General features: G+C 33.4%; 3 protein-coding genes across 5 annotated transcripts; 2 read left to right on the top strand and 1 right to left on the bottom strand.

Annotated features, from left to right (window-relative positions):
* The first annotated feature begins 4,489 nt into the window (after nt 1-4,489).
* LOC107894061 (eukaryotic translation initiation factor 3 subunit A-like) lies at nt 4,490-10,948 on the top strand. The gene is given in 15 exon segments (XM_041075101.1): nt 4,490-4,636; nt 4,945-5,026; nt 5,269-5,750; nt 6,401-6,616; nt 6,728-7,096; nt 7,171-7,200; nt 7,833-7,902; nt 7,905-8,059; nt 8,174-8,335; nt 8,475-8,696; nt 8,792-8,998; nt 9,080-9,286; nt 9,547-9,627; nt 9,755-9,956; nt 10,161-10,948. Coding segments are annotated over 14 exon segments (2,823 nt in total). The 5' UTR covers nt 4,490-4,636; nt 4,945-4,980; the 3' UTR covers nt 10,535-10,948.
* A 553-nt stretch (nt 10,949-11,501) lies between these two features.
* Nucleotides 11,502-14,312, top strand: LOC107894047 (single-stranded DNA-binding protein, mitochondrial). 3 transcript variants are annotated; one of them, XM_016819252.2, is made up of 6 exons: nt 11,502-11,801; nt 12,089-12,273; nt 13,085-13,293; nt 13,397-13,497; nt 13,789-13,848; nt 13,998-14,312. In XM_016819252.2, the coding sequence occupies exons 1-6, from the start codon at nt 11,729-11,731 to the stop codon at nt 14,012-14,014; spliced, it is 645 nt and encodes a 214-aa protein (XP_016674741.2). In that variant the 5' UTR covers nt 11,502-11,728; the 3' UTR covers nt 14,015-14,312. The 3 variants fall into 3 exon arrangements, with proteins under 3 accessions (XP_016674741.2, XP_040931034.1, XP_016674749.2); XM_016819260.2 differs by having other exon boundaries at nt 11,572-11,801; nt 12,095-12,273; XM_041075100.1 differs by lacking the exon at nt 13,998-14,312 and having other exon boundaries at nt 11,504-11,801; nt 13,085-13,292.
* A 757-nt stretch (nt 14,313-15,069) lies between these two features.
* LOC107894039 (probable protein phosphatase 2C 5) lies at nt 15,070-18,972 on the bottom strand. Its single transcript, XM_016819241.2, has 8 exons — nt 18,351-18,972; nt 17,340-17,595; nt 16,899-17,070; nt 16,602-16,819; nt 16,390-16,497; nt 16,182-16,307; nt 15,869-16,101; nt 15,070-15,693 (listed from the first exon to the last, which is right to left on the bottom strand). The coding sequence occupies exons 2-8, from the start codon at nt 17,547-17,549 to the stop codon at nt 15,474-15,476; spliced, it is 1,287 nt and encodes a 428-aa protein (XP_016674730.2). The 5' UTR covers nt 17,550-17,595; nt 18,351-18,972; the 3' UTR covers nt 15,070-15,473.
* Nucleotides 18,973-19,649: the final 677 nt, after the last annotated feature.

Raw genomic sequence — 19,649 nt, 5'->3', positions numbered from 1 at the left:
TTCTGATTCTTCCCAACGTCTTAAAAATTGTAAAATGTCTCATTGAAAAGTTCCTACAAAATAATTTAAAATTTTTTCTTTTGACCAAGAACCGTTGTTATTTACAACTATTGTCATTGACTGTGCCCAATCATCAATGGTTTTTTCATAGTCTGATATTGAAATATTAGTCAAATCTAAATATATTCCACCTTGAGCCACATTTCTTTTATTTAAATCATCTATCCTATGTGGTATAGGTATAGTTTGACTTGGTTGTTGATTAGAAGATTCGCCTGTATATTCAGTTTTAACTTCATTAGTAGCTATATTTTCAGTTTGATTACCAAAAATTCTTGTTGTATTTTCAACTATTTCAAAGTCTTTATTTAAAGCTCTCAGATAATCATCTTTTTGAATATCTGATTCTAATTTTCTTTTACCATAAGGGTCTGTTTGATCAGTATCCATAGGTTCGGGGACTTCTATATTTTCATCCTCATCTGTTGAAGTGTTTTCTTCATGAGATTTATAACTAGTTACATTTAAATCTTCTTGATTATCAGAATTACTAGAACTACTACTTTCTATAGTATCATAATTTAACATATAGTGATAATTAAACTGAGTAAATAGATTTTTATGTTTTTCATAAAGTTCTTCTATTAATTTTAAGTATTCTATTCTTTCATTTTTATCAGTACTTTTAGTAAATTTGACTTTCCAATGTTCTATTAATTCTTTATAAGATTGGAAATCATATTTTTGTTGAGTAATATTTTTTCTTCTCTATTTTTCAGATTTTTTATTTCTATTAATAGTAGAAGATGACTCTTCTGAAGAAGTTTCTTCTTCTTCATCTGATAAAGTTAAAATTATATTACTATTACCATAATATAATGGACCTAAATCTATATCTGATTCCATATTATTATTATTAATCACCTGATCTAATTTATTATTGACTTCTGATAAAATTTCTTTAGATTTGTTGTTCAAATCTAATTCTTTAATATCTCCCATGTAACTTACTTTTTCTTCTATATTACTGACTTTATTATATATTTTATTATAATATATGGATGTTATATCTATTAAACTATTAAATCCTTTACTAAGGGCCGAAATATTATTTTCTTGTTTAGAATCTATATGCATAATATGATTGCAGGTTCTATCTTTATATAAACAATCTGTCTCTTCCATGTTACTTATCTTTGGTACCTAAAACCGTCTGTTATATTATTTTGTCTTAACACACAAAGGCCTATTGTCTCTCTCCTAGACTGAAAAAGGCAAAAGTTAGACAAAATAACAGATATATGGGTTTCAAGATAAACAACCACGAAATTAACTGGATTGTAAATTAAAGATAAAAACTTACAAATGATTATTATGATATGAATTCCTCCAAGAACCGTAACTCGTGGGGCCTCTGATACCAATTACTTGCTAAATAGGTTGCGGAAGATTGATATTTTATTAAAAGTAAATGAAAGATTTTTACAAGGAAAGGTTGTTTACAGAGAGGATACTGAAAGTAAAAGGAAAGATTTCTAAACTATTTTTCGATGCCCCGTTTAGGCTCTTTACATTGCTATTTATAGTATAATTTCTAAACTCTATTTGATTTTTCTTCAATCCCGCACAGTGTTTCTGATAAGGATGAATTTATTGTTGCCTCCACGTATGTTGTTAGTTGTCTTTGTCATATCTTGTTTGTACATGGATGCCTTGAATTTTTGTTTGGAAAATAGTTTTAGACCAATCCATATCTCTGATATTTTATTAAAAGTAAAGGAATGGCATTTTCTCTACAACTACTTGTGGTAGCTCCAGTATCTAATAAAGCATGCAAAGAATATGTTTTATAGTCTCTAAATTGAAGTGTAATTTCTATATATGTATAATATTTCCTAGGTTGGAAATTTGAAAATGTAATAATATCATTTTTTCCTATTTTCTTTTGTTGAATAATAGTAGTAGATTGTATTTCTTCCATTCTAGTATTTTTAGAATTTCTGCTAGGTTCAGTAGGGAAAATAGGTATTTGAACTGTTTTCATACCTATCGGTGTTGTTGAATTTGTACTAATATTATCTTCTTCTTCTTCTATTTGAGAATTAGAAGGTAAAACTAAATTATCATTTGTATTTGTTATAGCATTATTTTTAAAATATAGTCTATCTCCTGATGACATATATTCTATAGTACTTACGGGTTTTGAAGTACTAGCACCACTTATTCTATCAATCATCCAATCTTTTGGAATTGACAGATCTTTTAAATGTAATAATTTTGGTTATATTTCTGTAGTAAATTTATTGGGTTCAAATAACTCAATTATTTTATTATTGATTTCTTTAATTTCTACTTCTGCCGTGTTGGTATATTCATTAATAGAAGTCCAACTTATTGCTAAATCTTTTGCTAAATCGCTAATTTCAGAATTTTTTGTCTGAATTCTTAAACATAAGCATTCTTCTATTAGGGGATCTGTAATAGATATAAAATAGTTTGGTTTAACTTTAGATCCTATTACTCCAGTGTGTAAATTAGACTGAATACTACCAATAAGTGCTTTTATCGGGTTTTCAAATCTTTTATCTAATAAAACCGCTATTATGGGTATATCATGTCCTTTTCTAAATAAAGCTCTAATTGTTATCATAATTATACCTAAATATATATATCTAACTTGAGGGTATTTCTTTTTAATCCTCTTAATTTTTTCTTTAGTAAATAATGGAATTTCTGTTAATCCTCCTCTAGTATCCTTAGCGACTGTGTTGCCACTAATTTTTTCTATATGTCTTTGACTCCATATTTTAAACTTAGATATTTTATATATTTCTTCTTTAGAAATGTGATTTTTATTTATTTTTTCTATCATTTCATCAGAAAAGTCTTTTTCTTCTCCAATCAAATTTCCTAATTTTATGTCTTGTTGTTCAGACTTAGGAATTTTTTCTAATTGATTTTTAGAACTACTTCCTATATTAAACATAAATATATATTCTTCTTCATCTAAATCAGAATCTGTTTCTGATATTAACTCATATAATATTTCTTCAGGATTTATTTCCTCTTCTTAACAAATTTCTAAATCTTGTTCTTCAAGACTTTTAATCATCTTTTTAGCACTATATTTAATAAATATAAAAAATTTTGTGTAGTTTATATAGACGATATATTAATATTTTCAAAAACACTGGAAAAGCATAGAAAACATTTAAATATTATCTCCCAAGAATTCATAAAACATGGAATTATTTTGAGCCCTAAGAAAATAGAATTAGAAAAAACAGAAATAGAATTTTTAGGTTTAAATTTATCGGCTGATGGTCTCAAAAAGAATAATTCAATCTCCTTGGTCTCAAGATTCGAATTCAGCATATCAAGCCAGTTATTCTGAAGTTATAAAAGGAGGAGAAAATTTGTTGAAACAACAACAAATTCCAGAAATAAAAGATTTTTATAATCCAGGATTACCAAATGAAATTTATAAATATATTAATGAAATATGGAAAACCCATATTTTAGAACAAAGAGCAAATTTTAGACGAGCTGGGATTTGATAATCTCCAGCAACATAAACATCATCCTTCAATTTTTTAAATATTAAAAAAAAAACACGACAATTTTTAAGATTACTTGAAAACGTATATTAATTACGGAAATATAAATAGTTTGATGACATAAATTAAGCATAAAAAAGATGAATAAGAAAATTGTTGAGAAAAAGAAAATATTTAAGAATAAATTTAGAAAAAAAATTAAACTAACCAGTATCACACTATCACGTATTTGAAAAAAAAAATATTTTTATTTATTTTTAATAAACCTATGAAAAAAAGTTGTGCAGATCTGAATTTTTTTTATTATCCATCTCAACTTTTTTTTTTTCATTTTATATGAGGTTACTTATACCTCTTCCTCAGAATAATGTGCATCAACTTATTCGAACTTATATTCTTTTGTATTGACAAAAATAGCAATGCTAACTAAACTAAAACTCTATCGGTACATCTCGATTTTTATCTCCACCTTTCACATTCATCATCAATAACAAAAATTAATCCAACATTGAAAAAAAAGTTTAATATTTTTTGCTATGAAAAATCTTGGGATTTGCTGTGGACAAAGGAAACATGCCCAAATCATAAGTACCAACTTGGGATAATGTGTCACATTCAGAGTCGAAATATATATTTAAACAAAAAAAAGTAATTTGCTAAAAAATAAAAAGTACAAGGACTTGTTGTACAATTTGACTTAAAAAATTTCACATGAAATGATGATATTAACAAGCCACGTCACTTTTCCGTCACACAGAAGTTAGCAACTCACTAACCACAATATAAAATTGATAATGTTTGTAACCATATAGTAAAATTTAAAAGTCTGGTGACTAAAACATAATTTTAGACAAATGGAAGTGACTAAACTTGTAGTTTATCCTAAAGTATACAGGGTCGAATTTATTTGGGCCGAATTTATTTGAAGATAGAATCCTATTGGGTTTAGGAATCAAAATGTTTATTTATTTTTTTATCTTTCTTTTCAAGCAGAAGCCTCAGACAAACCCTCTTTCTTTCTTCTTCTTCTTCTACTTCAGTTATCATTCATCGCGGCCGCTCTTAACCCTCCTTTTCAGGTGAGTCTCCAATATTCAATCTCATATTTATTTTTTTGGGAAAATTTCATAGTTATTTTTATATCAGATCGGGCTATGTGACCGACTTAATTTTTTTATTTGTATTTTAGATTTTGTGTGAATTTAGTGGATATATTTTAGGAATTTTAATACAATTTCGGATCGTAGTTTTATTTTATTTTATTTTATTATTTTGATTGGGAACTTGTATTTGGCTTCCTTCCTAGATTGAAGATGAAGGTTTTTTTTTTAAGATTAATTATTCTTTAAATTATTTGATTGATAGAAAGCGGCGTTGTTTGTTTTAGGTGAACAAGGGCGGTTTTAAGAATTTGATTCAAAGCATGGCGAATTTTGCGAAACCAGAGAATGCCTTGAAGAGAGCTGAAGGTTAGCTACAAATGTTTCCTTTATTAGTTTGTTCGTTGTTTATTCAAATTGTTTTTTTTTTTTGGTTAATATATGCTACCCATTGTTTAGTATCAAAACGGTTATCTGCTGTTAATGTGAATCTGGGTCTTGCAATCATTGCCCTAGTTTTTTAAAAGTTTATGTTGGGTTGTGATATTTAATTATACTTTTATGGTATAATGTGTTTGTAATGTATTGACTTTGTGATGTGGTTGATGCAGAGTTGATTAATGTTGGGCAGAAGCAAGATGCTTTGCAGGCTCTTCACAATCTAATAACTTCAAAGAGATACAGAGCTTGGCAGAAGCCGCTTGAAAAGATCATGTTTAAATATGTAGAGCTGTGTGTTGACATGCGGAAAGGTCGTTTTGCCAAGGATGGTCTGATTCAATATCGTATCGTATGTCAACAAGTAAATGTTAGTTCTCTGGAGGAGGTGATCAAGCACTTCATGCATCTTTCTACCCAGAAAGCTGAGCAGGCTCGAAGCCAGGCAGAAGCCTTAGAAGAAGCTCTTGATGTTGATGACCTTGAAGCTGATAAAAGGCCTGAAGATCTAATGCTAAGCTATGTCAGTGGAGAGAAAGGAAAGGAGAGGTCTGATCGTGAGCTTGTTACTCCTTGGTTCAAGTTTCTCTGGGAGACCTATAGAACAGTGCTTGAAATATTGCGGAACAATTCCAAGTTAGAGGCACTCTATGCGGTATTTCCTGTCTTAATGACTTCCCATAAATGTTCATCATTTGTTGCAACAATATCTGTAAATTTTCAATTTTTTACTACTACATAAAAATTGACAAACCTGTTTTTAGCATTATCATAGAAGGGACTCTGGGTTCTTGCATACTATTTTTGTGTTCGTAGTCTTTCATTGAAAGATGAGTGGAACTGTTAATTGATTTGGTATTTAGAATTGAAGTATTCTTTGTATTACAATCTTTAAGTTTAAAGGATAAGTTTTGAGTAACATAGGGACTTACAGTTGTTATTTGGTGAATTACAAAGAATTAACGAGTTTACTGGAAAAAAAAAAGATTTTGGTCTTGGAAAAATGATAATTAATTTAGCATTTGGAATCAATACTTCTTTTTCTTTCTTTTTTTTTTTGGGGGGGGGGGGAGTTAACAATCTTTTAGCTTGAAAGGTAAGTTTTCAGGAACATAGGATATAGTTTGTCCAAAAAAATTGTTTTTGGTCTGTTGTAGGTGATTTCACCTGCACATCCTTACAGTTGAAACATAACGGCATTAATGTCTCTTGTTTTGTGTTTGTACTTGATAATGTCTTGTTTCCATGATTATATGTAAAAATTTGGAATAACAAAGCTTTCTGTTTTTAAAAACTATCCTGTAGATGACAGCACATCGGGCATTCCAGTTCTGCAAGCAGTATAAACGGACAACAGAGTTCCGAAGGTTGTGTGAGATTATAAGGAATCATTTAGCAAATCTAAATAAATATAAAGACCAGAGGGACAGACCTGATCTTTCAGCACCTGAAAGTTTGCAACTGTATCTTGATACAAGATTTGAGCAGCTAAAGATTGCTACTGAACTTGGACTCTGGCAGGTATGCTTCTTGCCATATCCACCTTTTTGTGCTTAATGGATGAGTTTGCTAACATGTAATGGATAGATCTTACCAGCTTCCTATTGTTGCTTGTTATGTTGGTCCTTACAGGAAGCTTTTCGTTCTGTTGAAGATATTCATGGATTGATGTCCATTGTCAAGAAAACTCCCAAGGCTTCCTTGATGGTGGTTTATTATGCCAAGTTAACTGAAATATTCTGGATTTCAGGCAGCCATCTTTATCATGCTTATGCATGGTTCAAGCTATTTTCACTTCAAAAAAGCTTTAATAAAAACTTAAGTCAGAAGGACTTGCAGTTGATAGCGTCATCAGTTGTTTTGGCTGCACTGTCAGTTTCCCCTTACAATCAAACACGTGGTGCATCACACTTGGAACTTGAAAATGAGAAAGAACGCAACCTTCGAATGGCAAATCTTATAGGATTTAATCTTGAATCTAAACTTGAGAACAGAGAAGTGGTATGTTGTATTTTCATTTGATGTACTTTTGTTTTTCTTGATGTTAACCAACTCTGACATTGTGTTTCTTACAGTTGTCAAGGTCAGCAGTTCTTGCAGAGCTGGTATGCTTAAATTTTATGAGTTCTTTTTGCTTTGTTTCTTCTTTTCTCTGCATGTTACTTTTTTTTTGATGGCTTGTTTCTCATGAATTTTCAAAGTTTAAATTGTTCAAATAGCCTTTAAAAAAGAAGCAAGATTATGGATGGTAATGTTGTCAATTACTGATTGTTGATGTCTAAGTACTCTTAACAATGGCATTTCTCAAATCAATTTTAATATGGTGGAACTTAACCAACTAGGGCCGCTAATCACAAACTATTTGGGTTTGGCTACATCACATAATTTCTCCATTGTTTAAGGCGAATAATCAATTGCTATATAGGCTTAACTCTTTATCTAGGTTATCATAGCCTTAAAAATCTGCTTTATTCCTGGATATCTTTTTGGTCCTGAATCATTGTATTCATGAAGTGATGGTTTCTCTTTGCTATGTTCATTAAGATAAAGAAATAAGTCTTTGCATATTTGTAAGTTAGACTTGAGTTCTCTCTCTCTCTCTCTCTCTCTCTCTCTCTCTCTTCTCAGTTGTATGGGAGGGATACCAAATAGTACTGGCTCTACATTTATGTGACTAGAATTTTTAATGTCTTTAGAGTCTTGACCAACTGCTTTTTGTTATTTCCTTTTTATTTAGGTATCCAAAGGTGTACTTAGTTGTGCAACTCAAGAAGTGAAAGATCTTTACCATCTTTTAGAAAATGATTTCTCCCTCTTGATGTTGCATCTAAGATACATCCTTTGTTGATGAAAATATCAAAACTGGGTGGGAAGCTGACTTCAGCTTCATCTGTTGCCGAAGTTCAACTCTCTCAATATGTTCCTTCTCTTGAAAGGCTTGCTACCCTCAGATTGCTTAAGCAGGTCTGTTTCTGTTTTTTGTTAATTTTCTTTTCATTGTTCTTTTTTATTTTTTACTTGTGATAAGCTTAAGCATGTGTGTTCTTGTGTTTATGCTTGATTTACTTGCGTCTCCAGGTTTCCCAACTTTACCAGACAATGAAAATTGAGAGTCTGTCTCAGATGATCCCCTTTTTTGAATTTTCTATGGTTGAAAAGATTTCTGTTGATGCTGTGAAACATAATTTCATAGCCATGAAAGTTGACCACATGAAAGGTGCTGTGCTGTTTGGTAATATGGTAAGTTAGGATTTTTGGCTGTTTATGCTTATTTCTTTGTTGGATATTTCTAGGATTTATGCATTCTGTTCACATTTCTTAAAGGCCTCTGTATGGCAGACGATAATATATTTCTTTTTCATTATGCTGTCCTTTTCAGGGTCTTGAATCTGACAAGCTTCAAGATCACTTGGCTGTTCTTGCTGAGTCTTTGAATAAAGCAAGAGCAATGATATACCCCACTCCGAAGAAAGCATCAAAGCTGGGTGAAGTTTTACCAGGGTTAGGGGAAATTGTAGACAAGGAACACAAAAGACTTCTTGCACGGAAATCAATCATTGAGAAAATAAAGGAAGAACAAGAGCGTCAACTATTGGAAATGGTATCCCCATTTAAAACATGAGGTTTCATTATTTAGCAAAATAACAGAAATTTCATAAACTTGTGCCCATGCTTTTGTTTGTTTTGATATGTTAGGAACGTGAGGAGGAGTCAAAGAGGCAGAATTTGCTGAAGAAAACTGAAGAAGCAGAAAAGAAGAGGCTTGCTGCTATGTTTGAGCAACAACGAGCTGAAAGAATTCGTAAGGAAATAGAGGAGCGAGAGCTTGAAGAAGCACAGGCACTACTACAGGAAACTGAAAAGCATTTGAAAAGGGGGAAAAAGAAGCCAATTTTGGATGGGGTAAGTGGCCATTTTTTTCATCCAATCAAGTTCTTTTATTCATATTGAATTTGGTTTTTGACTATGAATGGGTGCCTCAATGAGAAATTAACAAAGCAAACCTTGATCGAGCGGGCTTTGAGTGAGCAGCTCAAGGAGAGGCAGGAACAGGAGAAGAGACTACAAAAGGTTGCCAAAACAATGGACCATCTAGAAAGGGCAAAGAGAGAGGAAGCAGCCCCCTTGATTGAAGCTGCTTTTCAACGGCGATTGGTAGAAGAGAAGGTGCTTCATGAACGTGAGCAACAGGTGAAAATTTGAAAATTCCACGTCTCGATTTTGTTATCCCACCTGTTTTTGCATTTAGAACATACCTTGTTTACAATTCTATAAACATATAAAATATTTTGATGTGCTCAAGTTTGCTTCAACAGATGCCTTCCTTCATTTGCGTATCTATCTCTAATGGATGAATCTATGTTGCACCATCTTTGTTTGAGAGGTTTTTGTTGCAATTGCCAACCTTTTGATGATATCATCTTTAATTCTTTTTTCCTTCTGACTTGTAGCTGGAAGTTGAGTTGAGCAGACAGCGCCATGATGGGGACTTGAAAGAGAAGAATAGGCTGGCACGTATGTTAGAAAACAAGGTCAGTACCTTTGGGATTTGTGGCTTTATATTCTTGAGAGAGAGAGAGAGAGCTCTTGGCAGAGATAATCTTCTTTGCAGTTTTCTACGTCTTTTCCAGTGTTAGTCATTTCTCTTCTTTTCCACAGATGATTTTCCAGGAGAGTGTAATAAGTCGTCGGCAAGCTGAGTTTGACCAACGGAGAGTGGAGAGAGAGGAGAGGATCAAACAAATAATTCAGGCTCGGAAGCAGGAAAGAGATATTAAGAGAAAGAAAATATTTTATGTGAGGTCTGAGGAGGAGAGAATAAAGAAGATGCGCAAAGAGGAGGAGGCTTGTAAACGTGAAGGTATATATTTTCAATGAGATTTTTTCTTTTGAAAAAAGCCAGTTTACTTGATTCATGAATTTCCCTTTCTCACGTAACAGAATTGTCTCACCTCTTATTAACTTAAACAAATTTGAGTACTTTGTTCAGAGTCATATCAGTTATGTCTTTCTGTTGTTTAAATTCTGTTTTCGTCATTATTTATTGGATCTTTGAAACTTGCAGAGGCTGAGAGACGAAGGAAAGAAGAAGCTGAACACAAAGCAAAAATGGATGAGATTGCTGAAAAGCAGAGGCAAAGAGAGCGAGAATTGGAAGAGAAAGAGAGGCTGAGGCGAGAAGCTCTCTTGGGAAGGGCACCAGAGGGGATTTCTAGGCCTTCTGAACTTCCTGCTGGGTCCCGTACAACTGAGCCTGTCGTTGCGACTCCAGCTGCTGCTGCTGCTGCTCCAACTACCGGGAAATATGTTCCTAAGTTCCGGCTAAGGCCTGAAAGCTCTGGTCCAGCTCCACCTTCTGAACCTGATCGATGGGGCAAGCCAGCACCGTTGGAGCCCGACCGACGGGCTGCTGGCAGCAGGGCTCTCCATCGCATCTGATCGTGGACTAGTGGCAGTAGGGCTCCACCTCAGGATTCTGATCGTTTGGCAGGTGGTGGTAGCAGAGCTACACCTCCAGATTCGAATCGTTTTGGTGGTGGCAGTGGGAGCAGCAAGGCAGAACCCTGGCGATCTTCAAGGGCCAGGAACCCACAACGTGGTTGAACCGACTGCTGATCGTCAAATGTTGGGTTGGAATGAATGCAGAAATTTTTGTACTTGGGAACTATTTATGATTGTCAATGACAAATGACAAACAGCTTTTGAGGCATATTGGTTTTTGGGGACGTTAAGACATGATAAAGTTGTATTATGTTTTTTATTTGTTTATTTATTTTTCCTTGGATGGATTACTGCATTTTGGATGTCGAACCTTTTAGACAGAGTTGTTAAGGCTGGATTTTGTTTCTTCAATGTTGTAGATAGGGTTTTTATTTTTATTTTCTTATGTATTGCATTAGTTTCTTTAACTTTTGAATGTTATAGGCTTTTCTCTTTGCCTTTTTCTAAAAAAATTACATTTAAGGTCCTTAAGAATTGCTGCTATTGGACCTGAAATTTGATTTGAGCTCCACGGAATGCTATTATAGAAGCTCGAATCCAGCTGTAGGTAAAGTTGAGTTATTTGAGCAAAGCTTGTTTACAAGATTTTTATCGAATTTGTGCTTGAATTTATTTTGTATATAATTTTTTATATTTAAATAACAAAATTTACGGTCTGGGTTTTAAGCAGACATATTATGTGTTAAAAAGATGTTGAGTTCGGCTAAATTTATAGTTTGAGATGTTCTAAATAAATTGAGTTTTAGTTTGATTAGTATACGTATTGTTGTGGAAGGTGTGGACTCGAATGTGTTGAATTACATTATCTTTCTATTTATTAGTTAGATGATCAGAACTTATAATGAAATTAATAAAAAAATATTTTTATTATAAAATTGGAATGAAAATCCATTAATCATTTAATAGAAAAGAGGCTTTTTTTTGTGGGAGTACTAGTATTTACAACCCAGCAGGAGTAACAAGCACATTTAAGTTTAACGGAAAAAGCCCCACAAAAGGGCCCATCCTACTTCACCAAAACTAAAACCCTCTTCCCTTTCCCACTTCCTCCTTTCAACTGTATTGCTTGCTTCATCATCCCTTCTCTTTCCTTGGGTTTTCTGAGTTTGGATCAAATCAAAGAAAAACAGTATGAGTTCATTCGCTATCAGATCGGCAAAGCTCCTTAGACTTTCTGTTTCTACGACACGCAACTCTTCTCTAGGTTTCTCTCTTCTTTTACGTTTATGGTTATGAGATTAAACATATTAATATAAGTAACTGTTTTCATATTTTTCATCTACATGCTTTGTTTTTTTTTTTCTATGGCCGGCATTACAAAAAAATAAAAAAAAAATCTTAACTTCATCTTGCAATATGTGTATTATTTATGCTGATCAATGTGGGTTCTTTTAGCAATTTTAACAAACAGTTGATGCGCGTGAAAGAAATTTTTTATTAATAAAAGTGGAATGCCATATTGGTAAAACTTTGTTCACGAAAATGTTGTAGTTGCAGCGGGTGTGCAACGTACCTCCAAGATGTGGTATTCAACAGGTTCGCTTGATGACTTCGAAAATGAGGAAGCGAAAAACGAAGAGATAGATGAGATTCTTGGCGACAAACCTAACAGGCGTGAGCCACTGCCCCAAGGTGTCAGACCCGGAAAGGGTTGGAATTTCCGTGGTGTACACAAGGTATAACCTCTTGGTGATTGTGTGATATATAGCACATTTGTTACTGCAAATCTTAGATTGTAAATATGGTTCTTGCCTTTAATCACTAAAGGTGGTATAGGATAGGATCCTTAAGTGAATAGACACGATACATGTAACATAATTAAAATAGGCATAGAACTATTTTATATTACAAAAGAAAAACGTAAGGTTAAAAGTAAAATGTAAACTTGCATTCGATATTGTAATGGTTTAACCTGTTTTTATTCTTATTAGGAACATAAAATGAAAACTATTTATACCATAATTAATAAAAGTGAATTTATTTAATTGATTGAAAAGGTAAGAAATATATTAATTAATCACATGAATGTGATTTAAACTAAAAATATTATCAAATTTATCATACTATATTACATATTCCCAAAAAATTAAACCAAATAAAAGAAAAATATCATATCTTTAAATAATTGTTAAAGGGCTAAAAGGCATTTTTCAAAGAATTTGGGGGGCTGCCTTCCCCTGTCCCCCTCTCTGCGAGCCCTGCTTAAATCCGCCCTTGCTTAGAAACTTAGGTTTTTACTCTTTTTAAGTCCGACACAGGTCTTGGATGCATATCCAGATATGGATTGAGGATATGATCCTTTTAAGGACTCATCTTGGCGTTGAACATAACCATGTTGGACATGTACTTGTGTCCGACACCCAGATTGGAGTAACACAGGTTCTAAGCAATCACCTAGCTTTTTATGTGTGTGTGCCTGTCTCTCTATTCATCTTTTCTATTACCTTTAAAAGGAGAGGTAAACAAAGTATTATGCATTTTTTACAGGCAATTATTTGCGGAAAAGTTGGGCAAGCCCCTGTGCAGAAGATTTTGCGAAATGGGAGAACTATAACTATATTTACAGTTGGAACAGGTGGTATGTTTGACCTGAGAGTTGTACGGGACCAGAACACACCAAAACCTGTCCAATGGCATCGAATTGCTGTGCATAATGATATACTTGGGGCATATGCAGTTCAAAAAGTCACAAAAAAGTAATAAATTTGTACTTTTGATACAATCTAAAGTCAGATTATCCTAGAAAATGGCACTGTGTTTATCTTTGTGTGTGTCTGAGGAATGGATTTTTTGATGCAGCTCTCAAGTCTTTGTTGAGGGTGACATTGAAACTAGAGTTTACAATGACAGCATAAATGGTGAAGTTAAACATGTACCAGAAATATGCATCCGTCGCGACGGTATGTGGCTTTTTATTGCCCTTATTTATCTCCCTTGTTATCCATTTTATTGTTTTAGGGCTCATTTATTTGTTATCTGTTTTTGATGACCTAATTATCGGGGTAGTGCTATATGAATTTGATCTAAAACCGAGTTAAGTTCTTGAAGAAAGTAGACACCAGCAAACTGCATTCTGCATTAAACTATGCATTGATAATGTTTATGTGGTTTTTATCTTAAGGAGTTCATCACCTTTGTAGATAATGCATTATCAATTTGTGACATTTGTACCTTGTAATATCTCCTTGCAGGTAGAATTCGTGTTATAAAGCCTGGTACAGGTGTTAACAATATATCCTTTGATGACCTGAGTAAGTTTTCTTTCTAATTTCTCTTTGCTTAAAGTGGCATGTTGATACTAAGTTATCGAAACTACTTGCAAAGGGCATAAAACCTTCTCAGTTAGGTTGCACCTTCTATATGTTCAATCTTCTGATTAATGGATGACTGGTTGTGGCAGGTAAGGGACTGGTGTAGTTTGATCTCTAAGGGCACATTGTGGCAACCTTTTTCACCGAAAATGTGAGCAGCTGACGCTTCTTTGTATATTAGGAAGAACCTTCTTATGTTTCTGCTGATTGAGCCAAGATGGAATTAATGCTTAGTTCATTTAGTTTCTATGAACCACTTGGTCATCGTCATCTTGTTTTAAACCAATTGACAAAAACTCGATATGGCATTTTTGCCTTTCTTTGCTATTCCTCCCCTCTTAGTTTCTCCCAATCATTTGAAGAACTGAGAATGTGAATTCATAATAATATTTAAGAGGTTGATATGAGGGACCATTTACGTAAGCAAAATAATTGCATCAACATTTTGAATATTTCCATCCTTCCGGTCCTGATCCAATGCTGCATCGATAAACCAGTTTAGATGATTTTATAAACCAACTTCAAACAAATTAAGAATTTGTTCATGAACATAAATGAATTAAACTAGTTTTATTTGTGTTAAATTTATTGGTTCAAAATCTTATTCATATTTGTTTATTTAGTTTGATAAAGGAATATAAATGAACAAAAACCAAACTACTTATAAATCGAACTATTCATCAAATATTCCCTTGATGATAAATGAGTTTCAATATAAATGAACTGAATAAGGTTTCTTTAATAAACGAGCATCAAAATTTTATTCATAACATGTAAAAATGAATAGAAACCGTACACTGTTCATTTAAAACTACTCTAATAGTATGTGATCAGACTTTTCCTGGCTCAATGACATGGTCTTAGAGAGGTGCCATGTTGATGCTTTGAGGGCAGAGTAATGTGCAACTGAAGATAGTGGCCCTTGTTGGAGTGAAAGAGTACGTTATGGTTTTAGAAAGGAGTTCTCCTTTGAAACAAATAATGTCTTGCAAGTTGACCTAAAGTCTTCATTCTTACCCTAAAACCTGATTATCGAAGAGATCTGAACTTATTAGGCGTATGAAGCTCACTTTAGCAGGCTTTTTTAAGGCCTGCTCTTGATGGCCTAACAGGCTGTAGATAGGCATCATTGCTGCCATTGAGCTTAGTCAGGCTAGAAAATTGAGAAGATGCCCTTGTTAATGAAGAAGGGCATGTGAAAATAGATATTGATATATATATTACACTGCTCAATCTTTCACTTTTACTTACAACATTCATGCTGTTAGCAATCAAAACTTATCACAAATATCTATCACATAGCTTCTTTTTTTCCGGAGTTGGTCGGTAAAAACAGACAATGTAAACTCACACGATTATCTATCAGATAGCATAAAATCTTTGTCCGGAGTTTGGTTGGTAAAACAGCCAACGTAAACTCACAAACAATAATTGGCTAAACAACACCTAACTCTATTTCTACCTTGATTCTTAGCCACATCTATTGCAATCACCAGGTAATGCAAAACCATAGCAAGGGAAAAAAAATATCACACCATATTTACTTTTTGTTACCAAATTAGATGTTATGCGACCACTGCGGGCCTGCTTGGCCTTTTTCCTTCCATGGCATCTTTCTTTTTCTGACAGTTAGTGCAGAGAAACGGTCCTTCCCAGCGCTTCGAACCGTGTGAGAAAAATGGCCCAGAGCTCAGAGTTAAACCCTCAGCTGGAGGTTGATCAACTTGACAGACTGCACATCGGAAGATTCCGGAGTTTGCATTCGTGGGGAAATCCTTACCCAACCTGCGATGGAATGGTTGCAACTAACATGTCAAATGTATGCCAATTCATTTAAGACCATTGATCCATATTCTTTCCCACATGCATTGACACCCAACATGAGTATTTCAAAGCAACAAACAAAACTGGAAACTGATTAGCATTTAGAAGAGCAGAGAAGAATTCAAATGATATGAACCTTTCGGCAAGCACGGCAGAACCCTCTTCAAAGAGCTCCTCAACAACTCCAATGGCAGAAAGTTTATTTGTAGTCTTGTTTGTGAAATTTAGAGATTTCTTCCTGAAAAGAATTGAACTGAGCATATTCTGCTTCTTCCTTGGAGTTGAAGGTAGGACCGGTTGGTCAGACGGGATAATATCAACAACCAGACAGGTTGTATCATCCTTTAGGCCCCTCGACCTCAAAGCTTCCTAAAGAGTAATAAACATGATTAGATATCAAAGAAAATTGAGTGAATAATACAAGGAGAAAACACCGGTCAGGTTATCACCTTAACAACCATCTTTGCTCCAAGGTCTGCTGGTAATCCCCGACAAGACTTGGCAGCCATGTCTGAAGATAAAGCATCCCAAATACCATCTGAAGCAATAATAAGTCGACCTCCAGCATTTGACAACTAAATTAAAATAGAAAACAAGTTTCAGGTTTGACTGTTTGGAAGGAAAAAAATGCATCAGCAATAAGGATGAAGATGTAACCTTCACTTGCTTAACGTGTGGTATCGGGACAATAAACTCTCCAACATCTGTGTCACCGATTGACCTAGAGAGGCATAACCCACCAGGCCAGCAACGAAGTGGACCAACCTACAAAGATTCAATCCATTAAGATAAGGAGTTACAAACGTTCGCAACCTTCACAAACAACCCATTCCACCACCTATAATTCCTCCTATTGAAAAGTAGATTACCTCGTTGCCCCCGAAAACATTAAGCCTTCCTACTTCACCCCCGCTGGCAGTGACACGCTCCCTTTCTTCTGCATTCTCTTCTAGCCTATGATCTACAGTCAGGAGAGAAACTATGCCCCCTTGGGTGTCTAATATACACCGAGAATCACCCACGGATGCAACAGTGACAGTCCATCCATCAATCACAACAAATGTGACTGTTGTCCCGGAAGTTTCCCCTGTCAGACAGATAGGTAAGCATGCAGCAGAATTTGACTGAGTGAAAACAAGTGCCATGAAATAGAATCGAATAAGTACCTCTCTGCTGAAATTCAATGTCCGTTTTCACAAAGCCAGCAACCAGAGCCCGAGGAAGGGCTTGAAGCCACTCCTCCCTACTGATGCCTTGTGGTATTGCACTCAAGACGTTACTCAATAAGTTCTCCTTTGCAAAAATGGCAGCTGATATACCATTATGCCCATCAAAAATCTGTGAATAAAACCAATATGAGGAAGCTCTAATAGTATTGCCAAATTTAGATTTATCAACTTGATCAGCAAGGGAGAAAAGAAGAAGAACCCTAAGAAACTTCGGTTATCATTTTTATGTGGACAAATTAAACAATATCATGCGTTGACCAAAACTCAACACGGAATCTCTTCCTTCCCACAATACAATTCAATTTCTCTCGTGTTCGTTCTTAATTTCTTGAAAACCAAACAAGACTTCATGTTTTGAAAGAGAAAGGAATAGAATACCGCGAACACTGAAAATGACGATGCTGGATTCCCGGGAATCCTCTGACAATCAGGTTTAACCAGAAAGTAATCTTCTCCTTTTTTGGCCAAAGCAGCTTGTCCGTGCTTCACGAAAGGCTTCTCAACTTTCTCGTTTCTCAGCTCACGACCAATCAAGGTCGCAAGCGGAACAAGAGGTGGCTTCATCCTCAATACTTCAGCCTGGCTCATGTTAGTTTAGGTCTTAACATCTCCAAATCTCCAAAACACCCAAGTCCTAGCAATCCAAATGAAAACTATTTAGCATCACCACATCCAAAGAAAAGAAAAACTTGCCAGGTCCATAAATAAATGCTTAAAAACCCAGTTTAGTTTGATTAAAATCTAAAAGACTTGCAATAAGTTAAACAGTATCAATAGATTAAAATCAAATCCCAAATTATCAACAATTTCATATACTATATAACTCATTATTAATCTTTAAAACACATTTTGACCACTAAAAAACAGGATAAAAGTGAATCAAACAGATCAAAAGCTTCCCACAACTTTTTTTTCATCTTTGATTATAAAAAATGTAAGACAAATCCAGATGAATTGAACTGCAAAAAAACCCAATGCAGCAACAACAATTGAAAGAAACGGCCTTACACACTTCGCTACTTCAATTCACAAAAATTAAAACAAAAACCCCAGAAAACTGATCTGAAAATTTCCACATATTAACTCATCTGTATTGAACTTTACTCTAATCCCCAAAAAAGCAATGAGATAATGTACAAAACTTATCATCCAAAGCTAAATTCTTTACTCATTAAAATAATCGAACTCAAAAAATGTTACTCTTAACCCATAAATCTACAAAAAAGGATTAAATAAAACCAGAGACTCAAAACCAAGCCATTTTCAACCGTTTGATGAGAAACCCAAATTCGATTCAAGATCCAAAATTTAACAGTAAAAAAAATCTGAAAAAATGAACTGCCAAAAGCCCCAAAAAAGTGAACTTTTAAGAAACCCAAAAGAACTCACAGTTGAAAGATGAACGAAGTTAAACTTCAGATCGAGCAGCTATGGAGATTCATTGGGTGTCTGTTCATTTTCTGTCTGCATGTATAAAAAGCATTCCTTTTGTTGTAATTTTCTGGCTTCCGAAAATCAAAGCTGAAAAAACAAAGGTAGAGAGAGAAAGAGATAGAAGAGATTCACAGTGATTTGATTGAAAACAAAAAAAAGTAGAGAAAGCTAGAGAGAGAGAGAAACGCGGGGTTCAGGTGCTGATTTTTGGACAAAACTCTTCGATAATGACATTTGTGTCCTAAATCTTAATCCTTTTTCCTTCTAATAAGGAATAAATTATGAAACAAAAATAATACCTCTAAAATAACAAAACATCCCCTTTTTAATAAATTTATTTTAAAATGAGGGTAAATATTAAATTTATAAAATGAAATTTGAGTTAAAGTATAAAGTTATATATAAAAATTGATTTTGCCTTATCTTATATATAAAATTTTAATTTAATTATATTTTTACAAATCATTAATAGTATGTATGTATTTCTTTCTTTTTTCTTTTTTTGGTGAAGAGAAATCAAACTAAAAAAAACTAGTTACACATAAAATCTCTGAACGAGACTATCTCTTACTTTAACGACAGGAATGATTACTAAAACCCCTTTTAAAATCTCTTCAAACACTTCAAATTTTGTCCTGTATTAAATGCCATTTCGGCCAAACAATTAGTAATATTATTAAACTCCCTAGGTATATATATTGTATGCCCCGACTTCTAATGTTGTCTAACGTTGGTTAATTCTATTAACAAGAGCAGAGCTCGAAATTTATAAATTTAATATTTATCTCTTTAATATATTATATTATATATATATATTGAATTTAAAGATTTTGTCTTTTTACATAAATCTCATCGTGATCCCAAATCCCAATACTATTTCACTGTCTAGAGCACCATAATTTAAGTTGTTTAATTTTCAATTTCTTTATTTAATTTTTTTTCTTCCTAAAGGAAATAAAAAAAGTGTTTTTTTAATCAAATATTCTTGAAGAAAACTATGCTAACTGGCCTTTTGTACAAATATTATTCTAGAATAAAATTAATTTACTTCTATTATTTTTTATATATCTCTTATGCTATTCATGCTCTAACTAATTAAAGAGATAGATGTTAATCATAAATTTTAAAACTACTTCATATTCAAAATAAAGATTAAAAAAGACTTTTATCATCTCACTTATATAATTTTTAATACTCATAAAGAAAGTAAGATGTGATTATATGTCATGTAACTATCAATTGAATATAACCATA

This window comes from Gossypium hirsutum, chromosome A08, assembly GCF_007990345.1.
Source record: "Gossypium hirsutum isolate 1008001.06 chromosome A08, Gossypium_hirsutum_v2.1, whole genome shotgun sequence".
Taxonomy (NCBI): domain Eukaryota; kingdom Viridiplantae; phylum Streptophyta; class Magnoliopsida; order Malvales; family Malvaceae; genus Gossypium; species Gossypium hirsutum.
The sequence above is the reverse complement of the archived record's forward strand: the minus strand, read 5'-3'. Positions and strand labels throughout refer to the sequence as shown.